We start from the raw sequence: 24,303 nt of genomic DNA, 5'->3' as shown, positions 1-24,303 counted from the left end.
CTGAATGAACCTTCATAACGCAGCATCGTCCGTACCGACACTGTTCCCAAACCCTGAGGAGGCAGCCATGCCTCTAGAGTTAAAGAATGAAATCTCTTGAAGGGGGTGGAAAAAATAAGTCCTGTGGGCATGGAAGGAAATCTATACCTTCACATTTGATTTGAAAGGAGATGGGGAGTCACTGAGGAAGGGGGGAGGGAGGGGAAGTCAGCTCCAGATGGTGGGTGGCTGTGGGGGAAGAGGAGGTGGCTGTCCCACCTGTGGCCAGGGAGGGGTGGGGAAGGACATAAAGGAAGGTGAGAGGAGTGGGGAAGGAGGACACTGGGATGTGCACCCTTCCGAGCCCAGAGGCAGCTTTCCTGGGAAAAGGAAAGCTGCGCATGGCCACCAGTTTGATCCTTCCTCTCTGAAGCCCACCACACACCTGGTGTTTTGTGGTAGGCCAGACCATCATCTGGGGCAGTTTATCTGCACTGGGCAATGCACTGCAGCCTGTATTTAGTCAGTGGGGCTTCCTTATTTGCAGTACGGAAGCAGAGCAGCACTGACCCAAAACCCAAAGTGTTAGGGCAGAGCCTGCACAGCAGATCGTGAAGTTGCTGAAAATTTTACCTGCAGATTTGAGAGCACAATAATGACCCCAAAATCAGAAAATCTGGAACTGATTCTCAGGTTGCCCAGAGAAGCTGTGGCTGCCCCCTCCCTGGCAGGGTCCAAGGCCAGGTTGGATGGGGCTTTGGGCAGCCTGGGCCAGGGGAGGGAACTAAATGATCTTTGAGGTCCCTTCCAACCCAAACTGGTCTGTGATTCCATGCCAGAAATGGGTTGTTCCCTTTGTGAGGCTGGGCCGTGCAGAGCCAGATGTAAAGTAAGCAGATGCCCAAATGACCCATGTGTTTCACAAGTGTCGTTCAAAGTAATTTTGATTTCTTGGTGTATCCTGTGTCTGAGCAGCTGCTCTGTCTCCTGAAGGAAAGAGGGTTTGTATTAAATAGCCCATATTATTGGAAAGATATACAGAACCAGTCACAGCCTAAACCTGGAGGAAATTCTGCACATTTTTCCATCTCTTTATACATGGGTAATGTTGTGTCACTGAAATCCTTTGTTAGTGCCACTGGAAATCCAGAGCAAGCCCCCAGAAGTTAGTGAAATAATGAGATTTATCTGTTACGAGTAGCTTTAGGGTTTTGTCCTATTAAGGAAAGCAGGAAGTGAAATAAAATACAAACTTTTCTAATATTTTGTACTGATAACCCCCGAGTTATGGGTTTTCTCATTTGGAGAGGATGGAGAGGTCACTCCAGAAAAGGAAGGGTTAAGTAACATTATTCTTTCCCTCCCGCTCTCAGCCCTCTCTTTGGTTGATTGCTTTATAGATGCTGTAGGCATCTCTTCATCTCCTTCAAATTAAACATTTTACTGCTGCTGATCCTGTATTGTTGGATTTTTTTCATCATTATATTTGATTGGAAGTCTTGTAACATTTTTCAGGCTGGATCATTTCTCATGCTATTTGTCAACTGAAAGAGGAAAAACCAGCCGGCTTCCAACCAGCAAGAATGAACAAGTAATTCACACTCTTCCTGGATGTGTTTCTATCTCTGTTAGCTGCTACTTGAATTCAGCTCCTGATTAGCAATGATACTTGAGGCTTTTCATATGACATATATGTCTGTAAATTTGCTGGCAGTTTGAGGTGTTAAATCCTTCCCTTTTTGGCTGCTCTGGGCGTTCCATTGTCCAGGGAGGAGGAGATAACGTCGGTAGGAGCTGTGTGACACATCGGTGGGGCTGGGTCCGTGACTGGTGTCAGCGATCCGGCTCTGCTGCTTGCAGTGCTCCCTGCCTACGGAGGTACAGGTCTGACCTCGTCTGTAACCCCTGTTGTTTGGAAACGTTGGTTCTTGAAAACAGTCCGTGGACAAAAAAATCCTCCAGGAGCAGCTGAGTGATTCTGTTCATTGGAACATTATGCTCTTTCATTACACGAGATGTAGTAAAACATAAACCAGAATATCTGTCATTTCCATTTGAGCTTCTCCTTCCCCACACCCCTGCGGTTAGGTCCTCGTCTGTGACACCCTGAGTATTTACGTGCTTGGGAGTAAAATGAATCGGTTGGCACCAAAAACATTTGCAGTGCTTGTGCCCACCAGCAGCTCTTGCCAGGAGCGTGGCAAGCCCTGCCTGTCACCGAGGTGACACCTGCTTTGAGCTGACAGCGTGGAGCTGCCTCCCAGTTTGGGTACTTTCTGAGCATCGCTCTGCAGTGGCGGTGGCAGAGACTTACACAGTTGCATGTCTGCACCTGTGTGGCCTTGCAGGCACATCCACTGCTGGGGATGTGGCACTGAGTCCTGCCACTGGCTGGTGCTGGGCAGAGCTGGAGACGCAGCCCCGCTTGGCCGGCCAAGGGCCTCCTGCTGCCATCAGATGCAGCAGAAGCAGGGCGGTGCCTTGGCCAGGCTGCAGGTCCCATCATTTCCACAGCAGCTCCTCCAGGTTCGGCTCCTCGGCCACGTGTCTGCAGCGGGCTGTGGCTGGGGACTTTGATGCGCTTTTCAGAAACTGTGACTGGAGATCGCTGATGTTGTAAATTACTATGACAACAGCGTTTTATGAAGGAAATGAATAAAGGGCTCTTCGGCACAGAGCCTTTTTATTTATTTGCATAACAGGCTGATATTCCACAGCGGACTTCCCTCTCACAGTAATAACTTGCCTAGTGCGGCGTTTTACTGGGGGCTCCATGTGCATGTAAAATTCAGGGCAAGTTCTCAGCTCATTTCCATTATTTACCCTCCCCCCCTTCAGAGAGCTTTAATGTAGGGTTGATTTTCTGGATGTTACAGTTTGCAGCAGTTTTCTTCTTTGGGTAAAGAGCCAGAATTCGCCCTAACTTGTGGAAGGAAATATTTATCCATATTGATTTTGTGAGCTCTGCGGCACTGAGTTCTAATAATTATTTCTCTGCATCTGAAGAAACCTCTGGGCAAAGGCAGCCCTCAGTCCTGCTGGGGGATTTTGCCGGTAATTTCCCTTGTATAGATCTGGCTTTAAAGAAAGCATCTGGAGCTCCTGTTTCTTACAATTCACAGCACGAGGCCCTTTCTTAGTCATTTGGAGCGGCTGCTAGGAAGATGAGGAGCTACATCCGCTTTCTTTAAACTGGCCAAAAAGGTGATGCTGCTGGGGCAGGTCTGTTCCAGGACTGAAACCCACCCGCTCAGAGGTTTGCCCAGAGGCGCTCTCGGAACGGAGCGACACAGTTATTTGAACTCGGAACTCCTCAACTGCTGAAATTAGCACAGATGTCATACGGGGAGATCTCTTCACACCAGCTCTGCGAAGCAACTGGACCACGATGTTGCTCTTCATAGAAGGGAAATCTTAACAAATGCCTAGACTTTCATTGTTAATACTGTTTCATCAAGCAGCTGTGATGGATTTTAATGCCGAATTTTTTATTCCTGATACAGTAGCACCTGGCAATCCCACGTGTGATTAGGCCTTTGTGGTGCTTGGCATCTTGTAGAAACGCTGAGAGCTTCTAGCCTAAACAGACAGGAAACAGGAGAGGGGAGAAGAGCAGAGCGGGAGAATGACTTGTCCAAGATGGGGCAACTGGCCAGTCCCATCACGACCACAAGCCTGCATTGCCTTTTGACCTAACTTTATTTTGGCTGGTTTTAATTTCTTTTTATTACCTGCGTTTTGTATTTACTATTTATTTTGTGGGTTTCTATTTTTTTTTGGTCACTTGTCTTTTATATCACTTGCTCCTTTTGGTCTGTAGCTACTGGTGCAGCTGTCTTACAGGTAAGAAAGGCAGTGGGAGAGGAATATTAACTAGTACGTTTCTTCACCAGGCCACAGTAGACCCTGTGTAAAAGATGTGTATGAGTGTCCTTACCTCAGGCACGGAGGGGGTAGCACCTACATGAAGTCTGTGTCTGTTTGATCCCATAGGTGCTGCACAGACAGCAGTCTCAGCCTGCAAAGGAGAATTCCCCACCAAGAGAAGAGGCTCCTCCTCCACCTGCTGAGGACAGTTGTGCCAAAAAGCCAAGATCCCGCACCAAGATCTCCTTGGAAGCTCTAGGTATCCTTCAAAGCTTTATCCACGACGTGGGTCTCTACCCTGATCAGGAGGCCATCCACACCCTCTCTGCTCAGCTGGATCTTCCCAAACACACCATCATCAAATTCTTCCAGAACCAACGTTACCACGTAAAGCACCACGGGAAGCTAAAAGAGCATTTGGGAACGGTGGTTGACGTGGCAGAGTACAAGGATGAGGAGCTGCTGACAGAGTCGGAGGAGAACGACAGCGAGGAGGGCTCTGAGGAAATGTACAAAGTGGAGCCTGAGGAAGAGAACCCTGACAAAAGCAAGGCGGCTCCAGCCGACATCGACCAGAGATAATGTGAGAGAGGAGCGCAGAAAGCAATACATTGATCCAAGGATTTTCTGGGTTTGTTTTTAATTTTTCCTCTTTTTACCTTTTTGTTCGTTCGTTCGTTTCCGTTGCGCATGATCCATGTGCAAACCGACTGAGTTCAGCATTGCCCCATCAGACATCGCCTTGCCACAGACACTCGAGTGTTACACTTCCTACGTTTGACTGAAGTAGTCATTGTAATCACATAGGATTATGCCTTCATTAATCTTGCACTTATGAAAGGGACATCTAGCAAGTAAATGGGAAGAAAAAGTCCTATGAAATCAATGAAGGAAAATTTACAACTTTGTGTGTATATATATATATTTACATAAAATATATATATATTAAAATTGCATGGGACGGAACTTTACAACCTGAAAGTATAGACTGTGAAATGAGTTCTTTAAAGATGAGACTTGTTTATGTATTAAAACCACTTCACAATGAGTTGCTTTGGCTTTTTGATAAACTGCAGCCTGCTCTCAGGGTGTGGTGACTATTTTTGAATTCCTATTTATTTTCTATGTTTATCCCTGATTTTTTTTTTATTATTATTATTATTATATGGCTTCCTATCTGGCAACTTGATGGGTAATTTTTGAGGTATGTATTTAAAGACGTAAATCAACACTGCCAAAAAAAGAAAAGAGGGGAAAAAATAGAGAAAATGGAAAAACAAATCAGGGCACCTTAAAAAGAGAACTAGTAAGTTAAAGTACTTTAAACACAATGCACACTTAAAAGGATACAGCATGTTCCACTCTCCAGACAGTTCTTTCCGTAGTGAACAGATGAATTTTCATGGGATTCAGAATGACTAAACCGCAAATGCAGCGCATAGAAGACTTGTCCGTTAACGAGGTCTTTATAGAAAGAGAAGATAACGTGTTGAGATTTGATGTATGGAATTCATACTATGAACCACATTTTACTGTGGATTTTATTTACCTGTTCTCTGTTTCAGATCTTAACATTTATAAGCTTCCTTCTTGTTGCTTTTTGTTTATACTGAGGTGAAACACACACACACAGAAGTGTAAAGTGACGTCGGGACACCAAACGCCACAATCCCCCCAGCCCTGTGCAGGTAAATTGCTGGCAGACCGAGGGTTTGTGTTCCTGACTGCCCTTCGCCCTTCTGGCCAGCTCCCCCCGCCCCCTGTTTCTGTTGTTGCTGGGCTTCCCGTGTCTCACGCGTGTTGTCCCAGCGAAATGAAGTGTTTTCAGCCGTGGGTCCCCCAGGCTGTAGCCCAGCCCCAGCGCACGGCACCAGAAGGTGGGCACTTCCCAGCCTCCCTGCCGCGGGGGGCTGCGGGCACATGAGGCCTTTCGCACCCATCCACCTCCTCGTCGAAGGGCTTCGCAGCGACCTGGCTAGCAGCCGCGTTACGTAAAGCAGAGCTAATGCTGACCGACTCTTCAGTGGCACGAGCACTAAAGCTGCAATCTACTATAGCATCCACCCGTCCCGAGGCATCATGTCGAACCAAGTAGCATTCAGTTTCCACTTCCGTGCAGTGATTTCTGAGACAAGAACTCGCCTTTGCAGCTGGATTGATTTCAGACACCGGTTCAAACCGCAATCAGAACCGTACCGACAAGGCTCCTGGGTTTTTTCTTCCTTTTTCACACAGGCTTTTCACATAACCTTGACAAAGACTTCATGCAATATCACTTTGAAAGTTACTTTCTGTTTACTACACCAGGCAATGTAATATAACTGTTAATACTATTTATATATTTGAAAGGTATAAAAGGTAGGAGTTAAAAACGAAAAACAAACCTCTAAGTGTAGATATTTACTCAGAACAGACAATATACAGGGAGAAGACGTTGCAATACAAGCTAATTCTAGCTGCTCAGTAACCTCTGGAATTTTTAAGGGATTTTTTCAAAACTAATGTTTGAAATGTAAGAGTATCTCCGCATAAATTTCATATACCTTTGCAACATGATGGTGGGTTGCTTACTTAATGCCCCTTTTGCTCCTCATCCTTTATTTCTGTAGTACACTGCAGCTTTAATCAGAATTTCGATGGTTGCTGCTTTATGTTTCTCCGAGAGCTACTCTTTCGAAACTGTCTTCTTATCCTGTAGCTGAAATCACTCCATACATTTGAAAAGAAACTGAATTTTGCCAATATCCGTAAGGTTCTTCATCTGATGGCATCAACATTTGGTATCTTTTACACTTCAACCAAAAAATTTATTAGGTATTTTTTCAAAGCTGAGTCTTGCCTTTTTATTTTTAATTTCACTGCCGATTTTGCAGTGGTTCTAAGTGAATCTGTGGGCATTTTAGCCTGTGGTCTTGCCAGAACTTTGCGAATTACAATGCATATATGTCTATTTATTCAATATCCATCATATAATATCTATTTGGAGAAAGAAACTTTTCTTGTAGTGCCTCTTAACAAAGCACAATTTTCCGCCTTTTTTGTGAAATAAAAAATAAAAAAAACAAATTGTGTTTTATTGCGGTATCAACAATGTGAATAAGGATTAACATATTGTAAATGTTCTTTTTTCCATGTAAATCAACTTTATCTTTGTTATCACTAAGTGATAATTAATTTTTAACTTATGTGCATTGTTAGGCTGTTAGAATTTTTTGGTTGTTGAAATAAAACGCATTCAATAAATATGACTTAATTTGTCAAGTAATTTACTGGGCCTTTTTTCTTTTCTGCTGAGTTCAAGAGGAACGAAGTCGGCGGAACGAGGGGCGGGCGTAGCTGACAAACCTGTATCACCCCAGACCCATCCTGTTACTGGCTCGTTATGTGTGCACAGGAGAGTCTCTGTCGGGATTGGGAGGAGGAGCCATCGGCCCGCCCAAGAACATACTGAAAACACACACACACACAGACACACAAGGATCCGCTTCCACTCTGCTGTCTTTCTCTGCTGGTAGATCTTTTCTGTTTATAATTAAAAAGCCACAAATGACTGCGTGTCAGGAAACTTTTGGAGCACACATGTCCATGGTTAATGGACATAATAAAAGGCTTTATTATATTTATAGCAGGGCATCCTACTGAGTGTCTAGAGGAATGCCGGAAGGATTGATGTATCTGAGAAATGTGTGAAATGATTTTGGGGAGAATACAGATAAATGGAAAAAATTGCTCAAAATTCTTAAGCTAACAAAGTGGCGAGTGCTGGATCCAATCCTAGCAGACAGATCATATACACCACATCAGACTGCAGTTGTCTAGGAACTGAGGTAGAGCAATTTTTGAAACAACTTTTTTTTTGGTAGTTCAGGGCAATAGTCCTTCTTTTCGTGGGTTATTCACGACCTATGTAAAATCCTTATGTGCTCCCTTGAGAAGAAAAATAAAAGGGTGGGGTGGAATAACCACATTTTTGGGTACCCAGCCACCTGTCACTTGAGTTTCCTGTTTGTATCAGGAAAGGGCTGTAACAGCTGGAGCCTGGCACTGGCAAGCTGTTTCTCTCCGGACCGCCGCCACAGTGCCGATGCACTGGGCAGACATGCCAAGCCAGGCCAGGCCAGGCTCCTGCTGGGCTTGTGGGCGTGGGAGGTGGCCCAGGGCATGAACTGGCCTGCAGACCTGTGTCCGCGCCACGGGCAGAGGCTGTGAAGGTGCTGATGGTGTTGGATTCCATGTCCCTTTCTGCCAGCCAGTGACGGGACTGGAAACAAAAGGAGAAGCAGCTCTCGTTTCACTCACTGACAATTTTATACATGCACTCTGTGAGTGTGTGGCTAAATAATATTTAGAGGAAGACGCACTCAACACACACACACACATATATATATATTTTAATTGGGGGGAAAAATCCTATAAACATATGGGTTCTTCTTCCAAACCGTAAAAAAAATCATTTAATAGCTGCTATAGCAGAAATATTTCTATTAATGCTTCTACTTCTCTATACTTTACATGCTGCTTCTCCTATTTGTTGTTCATGTTTTAGTCATCCAGACATATGTATTTCCAATTTCAAACCTGTGTGAGTGAAAAACAAACATTTTAAGATTAGTTTTAAACAGTTTTAAGATTATGAACATACTGTCTATTGCCTGAAGTTCACTGCTGCTTAGATAAAAGTATCCACTTGATCTCTTCCCACTTAGTAACCAATCATTTGCTCCACACTAAGTGGATTAGAATCCTTCATTGATGAAACTTTGTTTCTATCCTGAACCTGGTAAAACATGCAGGGATAAAAGCTAGATACGTTTGACAGCGAGCAAACGGCATCTTAAAATCATAAACACAAAAAACCCTCTACTTACAATCTAAAGCGCAGTGATTAATTAAAGATATACTTTTAACTTATTTATAGCCATTAAAAAAACATACCAGTTTTAACACAACATAACACGAGCCAAGTCATCCAGGGGAGAGATGCTGGCAGCCTGAGACTTGGGGCGCAGGCAGTGCGACAAAGCCAACAGGGAACAGCAAATCCCAGGCCACCCTAGAAACCTTTGGAAAAGTTCATGTAAGCAAAGGCAGACAGACAGACATCTGGTGCTCCTGCCAAGATCCCCATCTTTTTGCTTGCACGCAGGCAGTTCAGGAACACGAAAGCCCCGTCTCACCGCCATGGCAGGGAACCTGTGTGCTCCCTCCTTGGCCGCGGTGCAGGCGGCAGGGAGCTGCCAACCGCAGAGCGGAGCGTGCCGCGGGTGAGTCGGCCCCACCTCAGTCGAAAAGACGATACAGGTGATGGAGAGGCAGCAGCCTTTCGAGCACAGGTTTCTGCAGGCTCTCTCCTCCTTCCAAAATTTTTGCTTCCTGATGGTCAAATGCTGGCCTTGCTGGACTGGTGGGTGTGGCTCGATGAGCCGGGGGAATAAAGGTGGTGGGCGGCAAGGTGGGGCTCACCTTCTGAGCTGCAGCTGCTGTTCCCCAGCTGCCCTGGCTCTGCAAAAGGCTGCCCTGCCACCAAGCTGCTGGGCTCTGCTGGGGACCTACACACGTGCCAGGCACACCAAGGCAAGAGTCACCCCCTCCATCCTGTGTTAGTGTTTCAGGAGCTATAGCCTGTTCCTCTGAAGAAGAGGTCTGGTCTTGATTTGAAGACCTCAGGAGCTGGAAAATCTACTGTTCCCCTCAGTTTCTTTGAATGGTGGTTTCTCTCCCTGCTAAATCCGTACCATATTTGAATGGGAATTAGTCTGCCTTTCTCTTCGTGGGCTTGTTTTCTGTCAGGCTTTTCTCTTCTGGGTGAAAGTCCCAGGTACTGAAGGATGTTTTTACCCTCACAAGTAGCTGTTCTGATCAGTTGAAGTTTGCTAAACACAGGCCTTAGTGTTCAGCTGAGGCTGGTTGTTGCTATTTCAAGGCAAAATCCGCCTTGGCTAGTGACAGAGTTCCTCCTTGTACTCCTCTTGAGAGTGCACCTGGGTACTGACAGAAAGAGAAGCTTTTTAATGAAAAGACTGTTTTCTGCTTGTAAACCTTCAATATTCACAGACACTGCCTGTCACTATTTAGGTTGCATAGTTTCATTCTGCATTTATGCTAAATAACTGTAGCTTTTCATCTGACCTCATCAATGTCCATAAATATGTAAAAGGGACAGAGCCAGACTCTTCTCAGTGATGTCTGAGGACAGGAGAAGGGGTAGAGGGAGCGCAGGAGATTCCATGTGAACATAAGAAGAAACCTTTTCACTGTGAGGGTGCTGGAGCCCTGGGACAGGCTGCCCAGAGAGGCTGTGGAGTCTCCTTCTCTGGAGACATTCAAACCCACCTGGACATGTTATTGTGTGACCTAGTCTAGGTGGTCCTGCTGTGGGGGGGGAGGGGGGCTGGACTAGACGATCTTTTGAGGTTACTTCCAATCCCTAACATTCTGCAATTCATCTCACTAATAACAAGATTCTGCATGCTTTGGCATGGGGTGAAGGTCTCCAATGAAATGTCCTCAGAGAAGACACTTCGTTTTTGTGACCAATCTTAATGAACAGAGTCATCTGCAAGGGCAGAAATGCAGGTAGCATTTCACTAGAAAATTCTTATCAGGTGTGATATGGGAGAGGCTCGGGGTGAGTTAAGGATTCCTCCCAAGCCCAAGAAGGCAGCTGTAAAGGCTGGGATTATGGGACCAGGATGGACAGCAAAAATACCTGGGTCAGCACAGATTGGGCTCCTGCAGCCTGAGGGATGGATCAGGTGCCTCCAGAGAAAAATCAGAGCACTACTGAAGTAAAACAGATCCTTTTCCTCTATAAGGTTCCTCAGAGATCCAGACAAAAGAAAGATACTGGCAAGGGAAGGTCAGAGAACTTAAGTTCTCCTTTGTTTAGTGTAGCATTTTCACACTTGAGCAAGTGGAAGGGGATTTTGTACTTCTGGGGCAATGTGTGAAAGTGCTTCATGCCTCTGGCACTTCCAGGGGCTGGGGTGTGTGGCCCTTCTAGGAGTTTTACCTGGCTGAGACTCAGGTCAACTCCTTTGCCAGCACAAGCTGTGGACAAGCAAGCAGTGGCAAGAACGAGCCTGATCAGACCTTCTGAAGCAAGACTGACAATGCCTGCACCCTGTGGAGGACCACGGTGGGTGGCTTTGAGGGCCCCGTGCTGTAGGTGTGGGGAGGTTCCCAGACCTCCTCCCATTGAGTACCAGGCTAAATATGGCACCGGGATGCATCTCCTCTCTGAGGGACTCCTGGGCTTTCTGAAGGAGTGACTTCCTTCAGGATGGACAATAGCAGCTAAACAAAGTAAGTGCACAGGCATGGACTGCAAACCTCCCGAGACAAGAAGTACAGAAATACAGCAGTGGGCCCCTCCGGGAAGACCCCAGTCTCAGCCTTGTTGAGGTGTTGTCAGCAGGCCTGTGCCTGCGTGTTTCTGAACCTGCAGGTCTGTAAGGCTCATGTTTGGATAGATGCAGTTCATTCCACCATAGGACTGTGAGGGATGAAGTTAAATGCTGGTGTTACCCCAGGGGCAACGACTCCCGGAAAAGTTATTTTCTATTGCGGTTGTCATCTGTTTTGTATCACGCTTCCCTGCACGCTGCAGAGCTGTTATGGTAGCACAAAACAGTGTTGGAGGCAGCGTTGCCCCGTCCTCAGACCCCCAAAACTCAGCTGTACCATTTTGCCCGAAGTTGTACAAAGAGACTGTGGCTCCTCTGTCCTACTTTGTTACTACACTTTTATAGGAATGGAAGTGAGAGAACAAGTCTGTCAGAGGGAGACCATTCGAGGTTGCATAAGGCAAAATGCTGCTGAGAGCAACAGAACTGCTCTGTCATGACCTCAGGATGTCAGCTCCTGGGTTGAAATAATTGAGCGACCTGAGTGTCAGAGGTAGTGCCTAAGCAGCAACTACCACCACAATGTCCCCAAATGTCTTTCTTACAAATAGACTTGAGAGGTGACCTCCCTAAGTCTGACCAGGTCAGTAGGAGCATTGGCTTCAAGGACAGGGACCAGCTCCTCCTTGCCTTGACTACTCCCTGCTTGAACAGCCTTGATCCATCTTTACCATGGGATGAAAGTACATCCTACACTTAACCAGAGTCTGAGCAAGGGATGATTGCAGATGATCTGAAGAAGCTTTTGGCATGCCTCAGGGGACGACAAGACACAGCAGATTAGTATCATGGACACAAAAGAGACCCCTGCAAGCAAAATGGAGTAGGATGTGACCAGCAAATGCAGTTTCTTACCACAGGGTCCGGTTGACAGTTTCACAAACCAAGTCTTCTCTGTTTGTATTTAAAGGCTATTTTTCTCCTCTATTTGTATTTAAAGGCTGTTGCAGAATATCATTCCCCTAATGGATCTGTTTTCACAAGCCATTTAGCATCATTTGTTCTGTGTCAACATTGTCCTTTCATTTAGTTTCCCCCACCCAGTGTCCCCTCCTGACCTCTGGCCACCCATCACCCAATATATTCATAGACAGCAACTGCAGCTCCTGCAAGCCGAGTGTCCCTGTCCCGAGCCAGCTCAGCCCTGTCCCCTCATGGACATCTGTGGCTGGCTGGCACTGCGATGACATGCACTGGCTTGTCCAGCGCAGGGCTGCAGGCCTTGGCCCTGAGCTGTGCCACCCCACCTCTCTCACCACAGGCCTTGGCCACCTGGTGGCTCCTCATGCCTCAGTGGGTCCACCCATCTCTGGAGCCACCAGAGCTGCCCACAAGATCCTGCACCAGAGTAATTTCAGGACAACATATGGCCTTCCAGAGCCTGGACTGCAAGCGAGGTGGAAGCCACCCTCAGCCCACGGCCTGACAGTCCCCAGCTGGCCCGTTGGCCAGCCCACGCCACCCTCCCCAGCAGGGGCTGCCCCGTGCTGCTGAGATGGACCCAGGCACAGCCAATCGGAAGCCACGCTGCTGGTGCCCCAGCCAATGGGATGAGGAAGAGCCAGGGTGGGTAGGACTCGCTGCTGAGGTGCTATAGGTGGTCTCTGTGGCGGCCATTTTAGCGCCCCTGGCGGACATTTCAGTAGTGTCAACTACCCACGGAGGCCAAGCTGGGACAGCCCAGCCCCGCCGATGCCAGGGCCCTCACTGCCATGGGAGGGGGTGCTTGTGGCAGGCGTGGGTCCGCTGTGCCCTGGTTTCCTGCCTGCAGAGCCGGGGTTCCCCCGGGGAAGGGGCTGCCAGGCCGCTCACGGTGGTGCAGGCACAGCTCTGTCCCACCAAGCGCCCCGACGGGCTCTGGCAGCACACTTCAAAGGCGAAGCCCGTCCCTAGAAGAAAAAGAAGTGCTTGCAGCTGCCCCAGTAATGAATGACTGGGACACAATCCAGCGCGAAGGCAAGCCTGGACTCCAGCTCTTAGAAAACTTCCTCGGTGGGAAGAAAACAAGAATGGCCCATGCAAGTGAGGTAATGAAAGACCACAACAAATAGCTACCAGCAAGAGAAGCACATGCATTAATCACAACTGACTTGGAAGGTAGCTGGAGTCATTAATGTTTCTCTAAATGCACCGATATGACAAAACATGGGTTGTGAGCATACAGGACACCAGCCGTGGTACAATTACCCGGTGAAGCCAGCTGCTCTCTGCAGGAAATGAACCCCAGTATAATGTGGATGGATAAACAGCGTCATTCAGACCTATGTGACACGGGTGCTGGCTATTCTGCCCCAGTCACATGGCTCCCCACGCCAGTGTGCTGGGATCTGACCATGTTTCCACTCTGGAAAGTGATTGGGACTGTGGGGCAGAGAGGTAAGCCCACCTTCACCAGCCTGCTGAGATGTTAGCTTTGCTCTGGTTGGGAACAGTCCCCACCAACAAGAGGGAGGAGCTGTAAGTAGGCTTCATCCATTAAAGGGTTTACTTTCTATAGACCACCCTTGCCCACCATGCTGAACTGGGCTACCTGGTGCTGCCTCAAGGGAGTGCTAGAAAAGAAAGACCGGGGAAGTGTCTGCTGCTATAAACTTGCCAAGCTTTCGGGGCTTCTCCAGGCCTCCCATCCATTTAAAGCCATAGAGGATTTGGCCCAAGACATTTAAGTGAGTGGTTTTGTTCCTCTGGCTGACTTCTGTTCTGATGTCATTGTGTCTGGCCATGAAGCTCTCTCGACCTTTGACAAGACCCCCGCCCCGCGCTGTTCTAGCACCTTGTGTGTTTTATCTCAAAGGGATCTTTTCCTCTTTCTTGTCATCCTTAAAAATGCCTATGTGACTGCTGGGTGAATGTTGGTTTTATAACTGATGGACATGGTCTTGGCAATCTCCTTTTTAAGACCCATTCCTTGTCACATAAATATCATCTATCAGTGCCCGTTGTCTTTATAGCGATCTTGAGCAAACAGTTTTATTTCCAATCAGGACATCACACATTGATCTAAACACTCATCTGTAATGGATCAATTTACATTAGGAGAGCAGTATTGTAGCATTGCTGTTCATTATATTGAAAGAAGTATATGGTTAGTTACAGGCTAAAATCAATTAAACAGCCCTGTGCCTTTTGCTATGAGAAAGTCAACAAGCCAGTCTGTCTTGGACAATTATCCAGCTACAGCTCCTTAAAAAAAAGGCTCACCCTTCCTCTGAGTTCCCAATTTCTCCTTCAGAGACCTCTTCTGCAATGTTTTGCTTGTTGTGCAGCCTGGTAAAACACTATCAGCTAAAAATGCACACAAGAGAAATGAAGGCAGTATTGCTGCTGCTGTTGGGGATGGGTTTTCTAAGGGCCATGCAGAATCATGCATCCGAAAGAGAAACCCGCACTTTCACCAGAAAGCTGCCTCGTAACATGTGATGGTATATGTGGGAGATGCTGAAAAATGTAGACGACGTTGTTTGTATCTGTCTTCATGGGTGAGGTCATTGTCTCCACGTGGCCCTGATTTTAGGGGAGGAGAAAAGGAGGAATTGGGAGGTGGGGAAGAATTTGTACATTGCTCTGCTGTTTCTTGCCTTACTGAAAGAGAGAAGACTGCAAGGAGTGCTGGATGCTTTCTGACAAAGGCAACATGATTTCAGTTGGTGATGTAGCTGCAGAGAGAGTAGGAACCTGCAATTTCAAAAGCAAAACACACAGGGGAACTGCGGGGCAATGCAATGGTGGGATTTGAGGAGGACTCTGGCAAATGAAGGCATGACCTGCCCCAGCCCTCTGCCAGAGGTGAGAGTCCTGGGTGGCAGAAGGGAGCGTGTTCTCCTGCCCTGCCTGCCCCATGCCCTCACCTTGGCTAGCAAGTGGCTGGGCTCTGGGCTGCCATGTTTCAGCACTAACTGGCTCCCACTGGCTTTTGCTGGCTGGCAGCAACTGGCCAAGCTCAGGGGCTTGGGTGAGCCCACAGCTGCTATGGAAGTGCTGGTTTGGCCTGGCCAAGCCTCAGCACTGCCGCACTAGGTGACTGTAATCAAGAATTGTCACTTTTCCTTGTGCAAAAACTCTGATAAAGAGGTAAAAGTGATCACCAAGGGCAGGCTCTTACTTTATGATAAAGAAAATTAGCTGTATCCTAGCTGAACCCAGAACATCCCCTCGAGAGCTGGTGAGCCTGTGCTGTGGAGGACTTGTACAGCCTTTGTGTTTTAAGTACGTATGTGTACGTAGATATGTTTTGGCTCGAGACTTTTCCCACTCCTCTACCACCCAGGCCATTCCAGCCCTTGTCTTACTCTTTCATTACATGCACAAAACACTGCTGGAATGCTAATAATAATAATGAGAGGGAAGGAATAGCAGATATTACAAAGCTTATTAAGAAATTGATCTTTGTTTTGCTCTTGAATAAAGAGGCAGACCTCGAAACTGCTGAAGCCATTCAGTTAATTGGTTATTGGCTCTCTTGAGTGATTATATCCAACCTGGTTCCACCAAGTTCAGCGGGTCTCGTGCTGGTCAATTAGCCTTTGGCATCCGGGGAAGGAAATGCTTCATTCAGGTTTTCTCAGAGCCTGTTTGTGTAGCATAAGGTGACTGAGCAGGAGAGGTTCCCCATGGGCAGAAGGGGAACTTATTAGCACTCACTGTCTGAATCCTGCCCTTGAACTGGCACCGAAGGGCATTTTTTTCTGTGACCAGCCTTCTGAAAATTTGGTGGATGCTGATAAGTGGAAGAATGTACCCCAGGGACTGCGCTGCAGGAGGACAGCTAAAGCACGAGGGCTTTTGGAGGACCGCGGTCCTTTCCTCCAGCCATGACCTCCACCCAGCTCGTACCGGGGCCTGGCTCTCTCACAGGCTGAGCCTGAGGATCAGCTTTTTGCCGGCTGTGCGGGTGGATGCCCTGTTGCTTGGTCGCAGTTGGCCTGCAAAGTGGCTAATGGCTACTGTTGTGATTCCTTCAGCAGCACCGGGGCTATGCAGAGCTAAACAGCTGACGCCGTTTAGTGGCTTTTCCTACGGAGTGCTCAGCTCTGCCTTCACCGCTATGGCTTGCAAAGGGCTCCAACACTTGCATTGCTGTGATGCAGACCCTGTAATAATAGATGGTTATGTTCAGAGAATTCAGTTCAGATTTTAAAACCTCATCAAATAGTTAATGACTGACTATTTCAACACAGCAGTTCCTGCAAGACTCGGGAGAGAAGAGAGAGGGAGATGGAAAAGTTATTCATGTCCCATCTGTCTGGAACGCTTGTCCCCTCCCTCCCACCCACTGAGTCACTTCCTCCCTTTATATCTCACTTAAATTTTTCCTTTCCCCTTTAGCTTATGATTAACAGGCACTCACCCTCCACAAATTGTTTCTTTTTTTCTGATGCAATGCTAACTAAGATTCTATGGATAAATAGAGCATACTGTCTTGCAAATGCGTGCACGGGGTGAAATGTGATCTATACTGCATGCATATAGCTGTGTAAACAAATAATATCAACCACTGCAACGTCCAGTTGGTGATCCAGCTGTCCAAGCTGAGCTGAGGAACTTGCAACGTATCGCCACAGTTATTTTGTCCCTGCTGCCCAAAATACACTGACAAGGTGTGCAGTGAGAGGCATGTTGCTAGAACTGTGATGTGGACATGTTTTAGGGCAGCAGCTACCAGTCCAGAGAATTGTTCACTCAGCTCTGTGACCTGATCCAGGTGGGCCTGTGGGATGGGACCACTTACTTAAATGCCTCAAGGTGTGTTTGTGAGGGTGTTTGGTCATCCCAGCTCACTGCATTACTGCCAGGCCTTAAGAGGGCTTTTTTTTAATTAGCAGATGGTGACAAGATTTGGAGGGGAGTGTCTTGCAAGGCATGAGAAAGATGAACTCTTGGGTAGAAGAGCTGTGTAGCCTGTGAGTATGTGTTGTCCTGGTGCAGCAAGTATGTGAGCGGGGGTTACCTGATGAAGAAGCAGGAATAGTTGGAGAAGAGAGCACATCAGTGGGTTCATCCTGGAGACAGCCAGCGTGAGGAAGAGCCTGCGTGCTTCCTGAACAAGTGTTTGTGGTGAGTCTGTAAGCTGTGGAATAGATGAAGGCTAAGAGGGGAAACCTGACTCTCCTTGAACAGGTTATTTGAGGCTTCCCAGTGAAGGGAGAGGACATAAGATGCTATTTTATGTACTGCAGAAACCTTGTATGTGTTCTATCTGCTTCAGTCTTCTTGCCTGTGGCTCAAAGATGGGGTGTTTTATCTACTTGGCACCTGTACAGTGGTGATATGGGAAGTTTTGTTCCTCAGGGGTGTCAGGTTCATACCACTCAGGAAAAAAAAAATGTTTCAATGCCAAATGCTTGAGCAGCTCCATGTGACTGGGGGGATTCCCCTCCCAAAGACACACTAGCATCCCTGAGTTAGCTACTAGCTGCTGTCTCCTTTTGTAACAAGATCCTACCAGACTTTCTGGTTCCTGCCAGTTGGCCATAAGCTGATGGGTGATGCAATAACCTGCGTAGTATGTCCACTCTGGGATGCACTGAAGGCTGGGGCACAGATGTGTAGCAGAGCCTCTGCAAAGAGCCAGCTTGGCTCCTGCTGGAGGCTTTAGCTGCGTGCAGGTCCTGTGGAACCCTGGGCTGGCTCTGCACCAGCCTCCAGAAACTCTCAGCAGGGGTGCCTGGGCTGCCTCGGTGCTGGGCTGGCACTGATCCAGCAGAGGATTTTTTTGGGTCTGACTTAGGTCCTGGCTGCAGACCTGTGGGTTATGCAGAGCTGGGGCTGGATTCACAGGCTGTAGCCAGGCCACTGAATATCGGGCATCTGAGAAGTGTCTTTGTCTTACACGCACGGGTGATGGTGCAGGCGGGCTGAGGCAGATCCAGCAGCTGAGGATGGGCCTCTATTTTCTGTGATTTCACAAATCATGGACTTGTAGGCCCTGAAACCCCAGTAGTTTCCCTTGAAGAGCGGGACTGGGGAGGAATATGTGGATCTTGTGGCTTTTATGACACCTAATAGGAGATTGTGAAATAGCCATTGAATTTTTTGCGTTTGTGGGAGACTTATGAGACGAAGGATGGTGTGTTGTGTTACTGGAAGCTGAATAGGCACTAGCACTGATGTTGCTGAGTAGCCTTTTAAAAGGGGGATTTGCTAGTTTATTCTCTCATGCCTTTGCTCTGATGGGTAGTTATGCATCCTTTACAGATTTCCTCTTACAGATTATGTTTGGAAATAATTTTACACGTGCACATGTAGGGACTGTATAGCTGCCCTTGTATTATGAAATAGTAATTTCAGTTGCCCCAGGGAAACGTGTGGAAACAAGACAATAGCCTTAGTTGTTTATTTTCTTGGGCAATGTTAATGATTAACTCTGAAAAGAAAAGTAATTCTACTACCTGTCCTGTGCAAACTTTCATAGCTCTGTGCCACAGCAAGATATCTTTAGGTAGTATATGGCTTGCAAAAAGCTAAGTTCTGTAGTGTTACTGTGCAGAGAGATTTGGCTGCTGGAGAACTACTTCAGCCTAAGATTTTAGTGCTGCCAGCTGGCAGAAGTGATCATATATGTAAAACCTTAAGCTGAGCCAGAAAAACCTGAGTTCAAATCTCTTGCCAGGGATTGTAGGATAGAATGATTAACCTGATTTTATATTTTTGGATAACTATCAAGTGCCCGAATATTTATAGTAATAAATGCCTTCCATATGTGCTGATATTGCATCCATGGAGTGCAATAGCATGATACAGTTATTGTCTTACTTGAAGATGCTAATTATAGCTAATCCTATAGGCATATGAATCATGAAACACTGGCCCAATTTCTGCCAGCTTCTGTGACTTGCATCTGACTTTGCTTGTGTGAGCAATACAGGTCAGCAGAGAGCTCAAGGCAAAGTTCCAAGAGCGCTGAGGATCCTGAGCGCTCTGTTCGGAAGTTATGCAGGCACTTGATATGTAAGCACTTAAAACTGCAGGTTGGCATTTTAACAGCTTATACCCTCTAAGAATTACTCATAGGTGCCTGGGTGCATCTTGAAGTGTCAACGTGCCACTGAAAATACAGTCTTGGACCCACAAGCTGTTGTCATGTAGCCTTGTGATCCCCCGAGTCAAAATTAGCAGGAGGGTTTTATGTTCTGGAATTCATCTGCTGCATCATACAACAGCCACACGTAGAGCAATGTGGGTGCTTGTCAGGCTGACTTGGTATGGTGCTGAGGGTGCTCAGAGATGGTGCTTCTTTAGGGATGTGATGGCTTACCAGGACAAGTTCTTAAACACACCTTAACATAATAAAACCCCTTTGGTTCCTGATTGTAGAGCTGTTCTCCATTTGGTTAGAAAAAAGCAACTGAGGAACTGTGTGAAGGTTATAATGCTGTAATAAGAAGGCTATAAAAACAGAGAAAGAGAGACTAAACCAACGTTCCAGTAGTTTTCCCTTGAAATAGAGGTAAGCCCGCCCAGACGTCTTCCTTTTAAATACTGACTACTGCATCTGTTTTAAACCAAAAATAATACCTTTTGATTGGAAATGTTTCAATAACATTATTTGTGCGTTTTATTGAGGCGGAGGTTGCAATTATTAGAGTCACCAGGAATTTCAGACATTTAAACACAGCCTTTATTTCTCCAGAGTAAACCACATCCCTGTACAATTATTCTTCTATCTAAATGCTTTCAAACCAAGTCTTAAACCAGATCTGACATTTGTTGCTGGTGGTCCCCTTTACAAATCAGCCCTTGAAATGAACGTGCGGGGTTAGACAAATGCCAAAGAGGTTGGGCTGGTCCCTGGGGGTGCGGGGGAAGGTAGGGCCAGTGCAGAATGCAGCTTGAAGCCCTGGGTGGATCCCATGGCTCTGAGCAAGCTGCTGTTGATCTGCTCAGGTACTGTAGTCTGGGCCCTGTAGACTTTAACACAGTAAGGAGAAGGGTTTGTTTGGTGATGGAAACCACTCCTTCAGCCATGTGATCTCTTCTGGCTTTTCTTTCAGCTGGCTTCTCACCAGGAAGCAAACAACTGCATCTGTGGCAGAGAAAGGGCTTAGTTCAGCAGCCGGAATGCCCCCAGCATGCTCATAATGATGCCCCCTAATCTTTTCACCAAACGTTTTTGGAACTTTAATTAAAAAATAGAGAATGAGAAGGAGGCTCTCAGGCCTGAATCTCCTTTGTTTTCCGGGCCCTGTACATCCTGTGTTGGCAGCACAGTCTAGGCATTTAAACACTTTCAGTTTCAATTTCTTGATGCTTCCAGCACAGCATAAATAAGATTTTGGGTCTAAAAGTCCATTAAAATTCTGACATCTACAGGAACAACAAACCTTGAAGCCAAAGGAGGTGGCCAGCTTGCAGCTTAGGTTGAGACAGGAGAAGGTGAAAGTTTGCTTAGGCAGTGACTTGAGGCAGCAGTAGTAAAAAAGGAACCCCCTTACCTGACCAAGAAAGTTTTGATACCTGCCTATTTAACCCTCTAGCAAATGCTGGCTGGCTTGGAGGGAGCAGGGTTTGGCATCCTTGTGCTCCACCACGAGCCTATCATGACTTCTGTCCTCTGCTGTCTGTATTGTCTGGGTGTGTTTTTCCCCCATGATATCTATAAGAGAAGATGCTGTGAAGCCTGAATGATGTGTCAGTATGCTGGTACCTCAGAGAGAGTAGCAGTCACCATCTCCCCCTGAAAGCCCTGTGGGAGTTAGTTGCTGTCCCATAGCATTTTGGTGCTGGTTGTGCACTTCTCCAGGGTCTGGGCTTTTGCAACCCTATTTGAAGTGTGTGCGCCCTTTCCCTGAGGTAGCAGCATATTGACTGCCCTCACCCCCACCTCTGAAACCTCAACAGTTAACAGGAGAAACACTGCTCTTGCTTATTCTTGTGATGATAGTGAACCTGCAGTAATGAAGGAGCTGAGCAAAACACAGAGCTCTTACAGCAGTAAAAAAACTGGTGGGTCTCAAGCCAGTTGCTGATCTGAGGGCAAGCAGGTTCCTGGTGAGAGCGTGTGTATGCTAGTACTTTGAGGCTTTTGTCTACATAACAGACCGGGTCTTGAGTGCACTGTCAATTAAGGGCAGCAATTCAAAGTGATTCACAGCAGATTACACCAGCCTGTCTCTTGATGGAGCAAGCTCTGGTCCTGTGCCTGCGGGTGCTGCACAGACTGCCAAGCCTGGAGCTAGCCCGCAGTTATGCTGTCAGCCTTGCTTAGATCTAATGCTTTATGACAACTGTCTACCTGTAATGTGATAATGGGCTGAAAACCTCTGCAAAATTGATAGGGTCTCTCGAAAAGGAGGAGAAACTTCTAATGTGGCAGGCCTGATCTTTCTTAAGGTTCACATCAACTGCAAAGATTTCTTTGCAGCTGGGAGGCCGGGTTCTCCCTGTGCCCCTGACAAGAAGGGTGGTTGTGTTAATGTCTGGGAAGCTGGCGGTCTGCTTCCTCCTAGTGCAGGAGGAATCAACCTGTTCCTTTTCCAGACACTAAATCTGTTGTTAACTCAAACCCAAGGTGCTTTTAACTCCTAGGGCTTCCGAAGTTCTCTGCTTTGGACTTTTGATGTTCTAGGTAGAATCAGCTTCTGCCTTCAAGATGTTTCTAGGGTTTATACAATAAGTTGTTTATATTTAATCCCTAAAATAGGAGTTATTGTCTAGTATGATTAACAGGTAGTGTTCTAAATGAAATGATGTGTAACTTGGCCTGCATAGAAGGGACCAGATTTCTCTTCACCTTTTACCAGTGTCATCCAAGAGTAGCATCAGTGACTTTGTGTTAGATCAGTGTTAAGTGAGAGTTGGGCCTAAAATATCCTGATGTAGTTTAAAACCCTCCAGTCTTGCTCTCCAGGTAAAGTACTGGAGCTGGGAAGCTGCAGCCTTGGGAGGGGTGGTCCCCCTTACTCTGGAGAGGCCCTGATGCTTTCCCTGTATATAAGCATGTGAGCTACAAGACCTCTTCCCCACAGCCCCTAATGCAGATGATGGCAGAACATTATTGCCATCTTGGTCTAATTCCTGGCATAGGACTTAATGGCAACCAAACCATATTTTCATAGCCAAAGTCTTGTCATTTTAACTGGGGTGACTAGTTGCAGCATGTCCTTTTCCAGCTGTCCAGCTTCCACCCCAGCTTTAACAGGCTCAGGGCTGGTGTGAGGTGTTGGCAAGGTTAGCATGGGGACAGCAGAACAGCTTGGGTCTCCTGATGTATTTTGGCTGTATTGGAGACTGGCTAGCACAGGTGGGCGGGGCTGCTGTGGACAAGCACCAGGCTTTTTGGGGTGCCCCTCCATGCAGGAACAGAGAATTTGACCCTTGGGGCCAGTTCTCTGGCACAAGGGTCCAGCCCTGTCCTTGTGTAGGCTGCTGTGAAGCCAAAGACTGGCTTTTTGATATTGTGAGCACAGCCCACAGCACCGAGTCCCCTCCAGAGAAAGCAGGGATGTTTGCACACAGCGCAGCTATCCTAATGGCTACATAATACTTAAGAGGCCCAGGGCTGCAGGGTAAACCCTTTCTTACCACCTTCTCATCCTCCAGAGTATAGGCTCCCATGGTAGCTCAGATCCCCATGCCATTCACTGCCACATCTGTGGGCTTACCATGCTTCTTAAAAAGCCCATAAACCCATTAACTCTGGGTAAATGATTCCTCGTCTGTCTTTAGAATAATTAAAACCACAAGGCAAACAGATACTCTGGACTATCAGCAGCATATCAACAAAACTTGTGTCTCAAAATGTGTGTTCAATTTCTGTTATTAAAAGGCACAGAGCCATATGTGAAACATTATCATGCATCTTTGTGAAATTAGCAGAACTATTTGAACAACCATTTCGTCTCTATCAAAACGGTGTCTTATTATTTTTTTTTTCATACTGTTTAGGGAGGTGAGAGAGCCTTTGGAGAGCAGGAGGGCTTGTGCAGGCAATCTGATTTCTGTAGCCCCTGACTCTTTATGTTTCGTGTGCAGAGGTAGATGCTGTCCAAGAAGCCCGGGCAATGCTGGTCCTAGATGGGAAAAGAGGACTGTCATGATTCAACCTCAGCTGGTAGCTAAGAACCACACAGCCACTCACTCTTCCCCCAGTGCAATGGGGAGGAGAGCATCAGAAGAGTGAAAATGAGAATTCGTGGGTTGAGATAAAGACCATGTAGTAGGTAAAGCAAAAGCCACGTGCACAAGCAAAGCAAAATAAGGAGTTTATTCACTACTTCCCATCATTCTATTATCAATACTCTTTTCAGTAGAAATCCAAAACATAGCCTCATACTAGCTACTCTGAAGAAAACTAACTCTATTCTAGTCAAAACCAGCACAAGGAGCAAGCTGAAGGGTCCTGTGTTGTTTTAATCCCCAAATCCATGAGACTCTGCTTGTTTCATCTAACTCCTTAATTGCTCTACTTTGAGGCTTTCACAGTACTTACCAAACTTAATTCCCATTAGGGTCAATAGAAGTCTGACTATTGATTCAGTGGGAAAAGAAAAAAGACTAATGCTGAGTGTGCTTTGAAATTCTCACCACTTATGGTTAAGAACATATGTTACAGAAGTGATGTCACTTCTGACTGCTTCTGAACTTTCAAAAATTCTGACCTTTAAAAAAATTAAAACGAGGCCTTAGTTTCTTGAACTGGCCCTCTGAAAACAGCACTGAAAATCCTTAAAGGCAAGTTTTCCTGAAGAAAGGGAAAAAGGAAGAGGAGCTGTGTTTGATTAACAGTGACCAAGAGCTGTGGGCAAGGTCAACATATGGCCTGCAGCCAGGCTTGAAGGAAAACATGGTGTGAAGTGTTCTATCATTTAATGCATGCTTTAAAAAAACAACTCAAAACAAGCAAACAAACTCCCAATTATTGATCTGTTTGGAAATTGACACTAGCATGCAAGTTCCTCCTGGGAACCAAGTGCCATAGTGCTGCCTTTGTGTGGCATACAGAGGATTTTTGACTTTTAATGGATGTAGTTGGGGTCTTTTTTTGTTTCTGTCTGGCTTTGTGCATGTCTGGTTTTGAGGGTGTTGAAGACAAGCAAGATCATATTTGGAAGAG

The 24,303-nt window shown here is 46.6% G+C and overlaps 1 protein-coding gene across 1 annotated transcript in view; it reads left to right on the top strand.

Annotated features, from left to right (window-relative positions):
- The window catches only part of SATB2 (SATB homeobox 2), a gene marked incomplete at its 3' end in the record, with an annotated part of 126,641 nt that extends 122,213 nt beyond the window's left edge, over nucleotides 1–4,428 (top strand). Inside the window, exon 11 of the mRNA XM_084264786.1 lies at nucleotides 3,973–4,428. Within this exon, the coding sequence (XP_084120912.1) occupies nucleotides 3,973–4,428 (456 nt within the window). The remainder of the gene's footprint in view (nucleotides 1–3,972) is intronic.
- Between the last annotated feature and the right edge of the window lie 19,875 nt (nucleotides 4,429–24,303).

The sequence above is a fragment of the Gallinula chloropus genome (genome assembly GCF_964237585.1).
Source record: "Gallinula chloropus genome assembly, chromosome: 5".
NCBI lineage: Eukaryota > Metazoa > Chordata > Aves > Gruiformes > Rallidae > Gallinula > Gallinula chloropus.
This window is presented reverse-complemented; position numbering and strand designations above follow the sequence as displayed.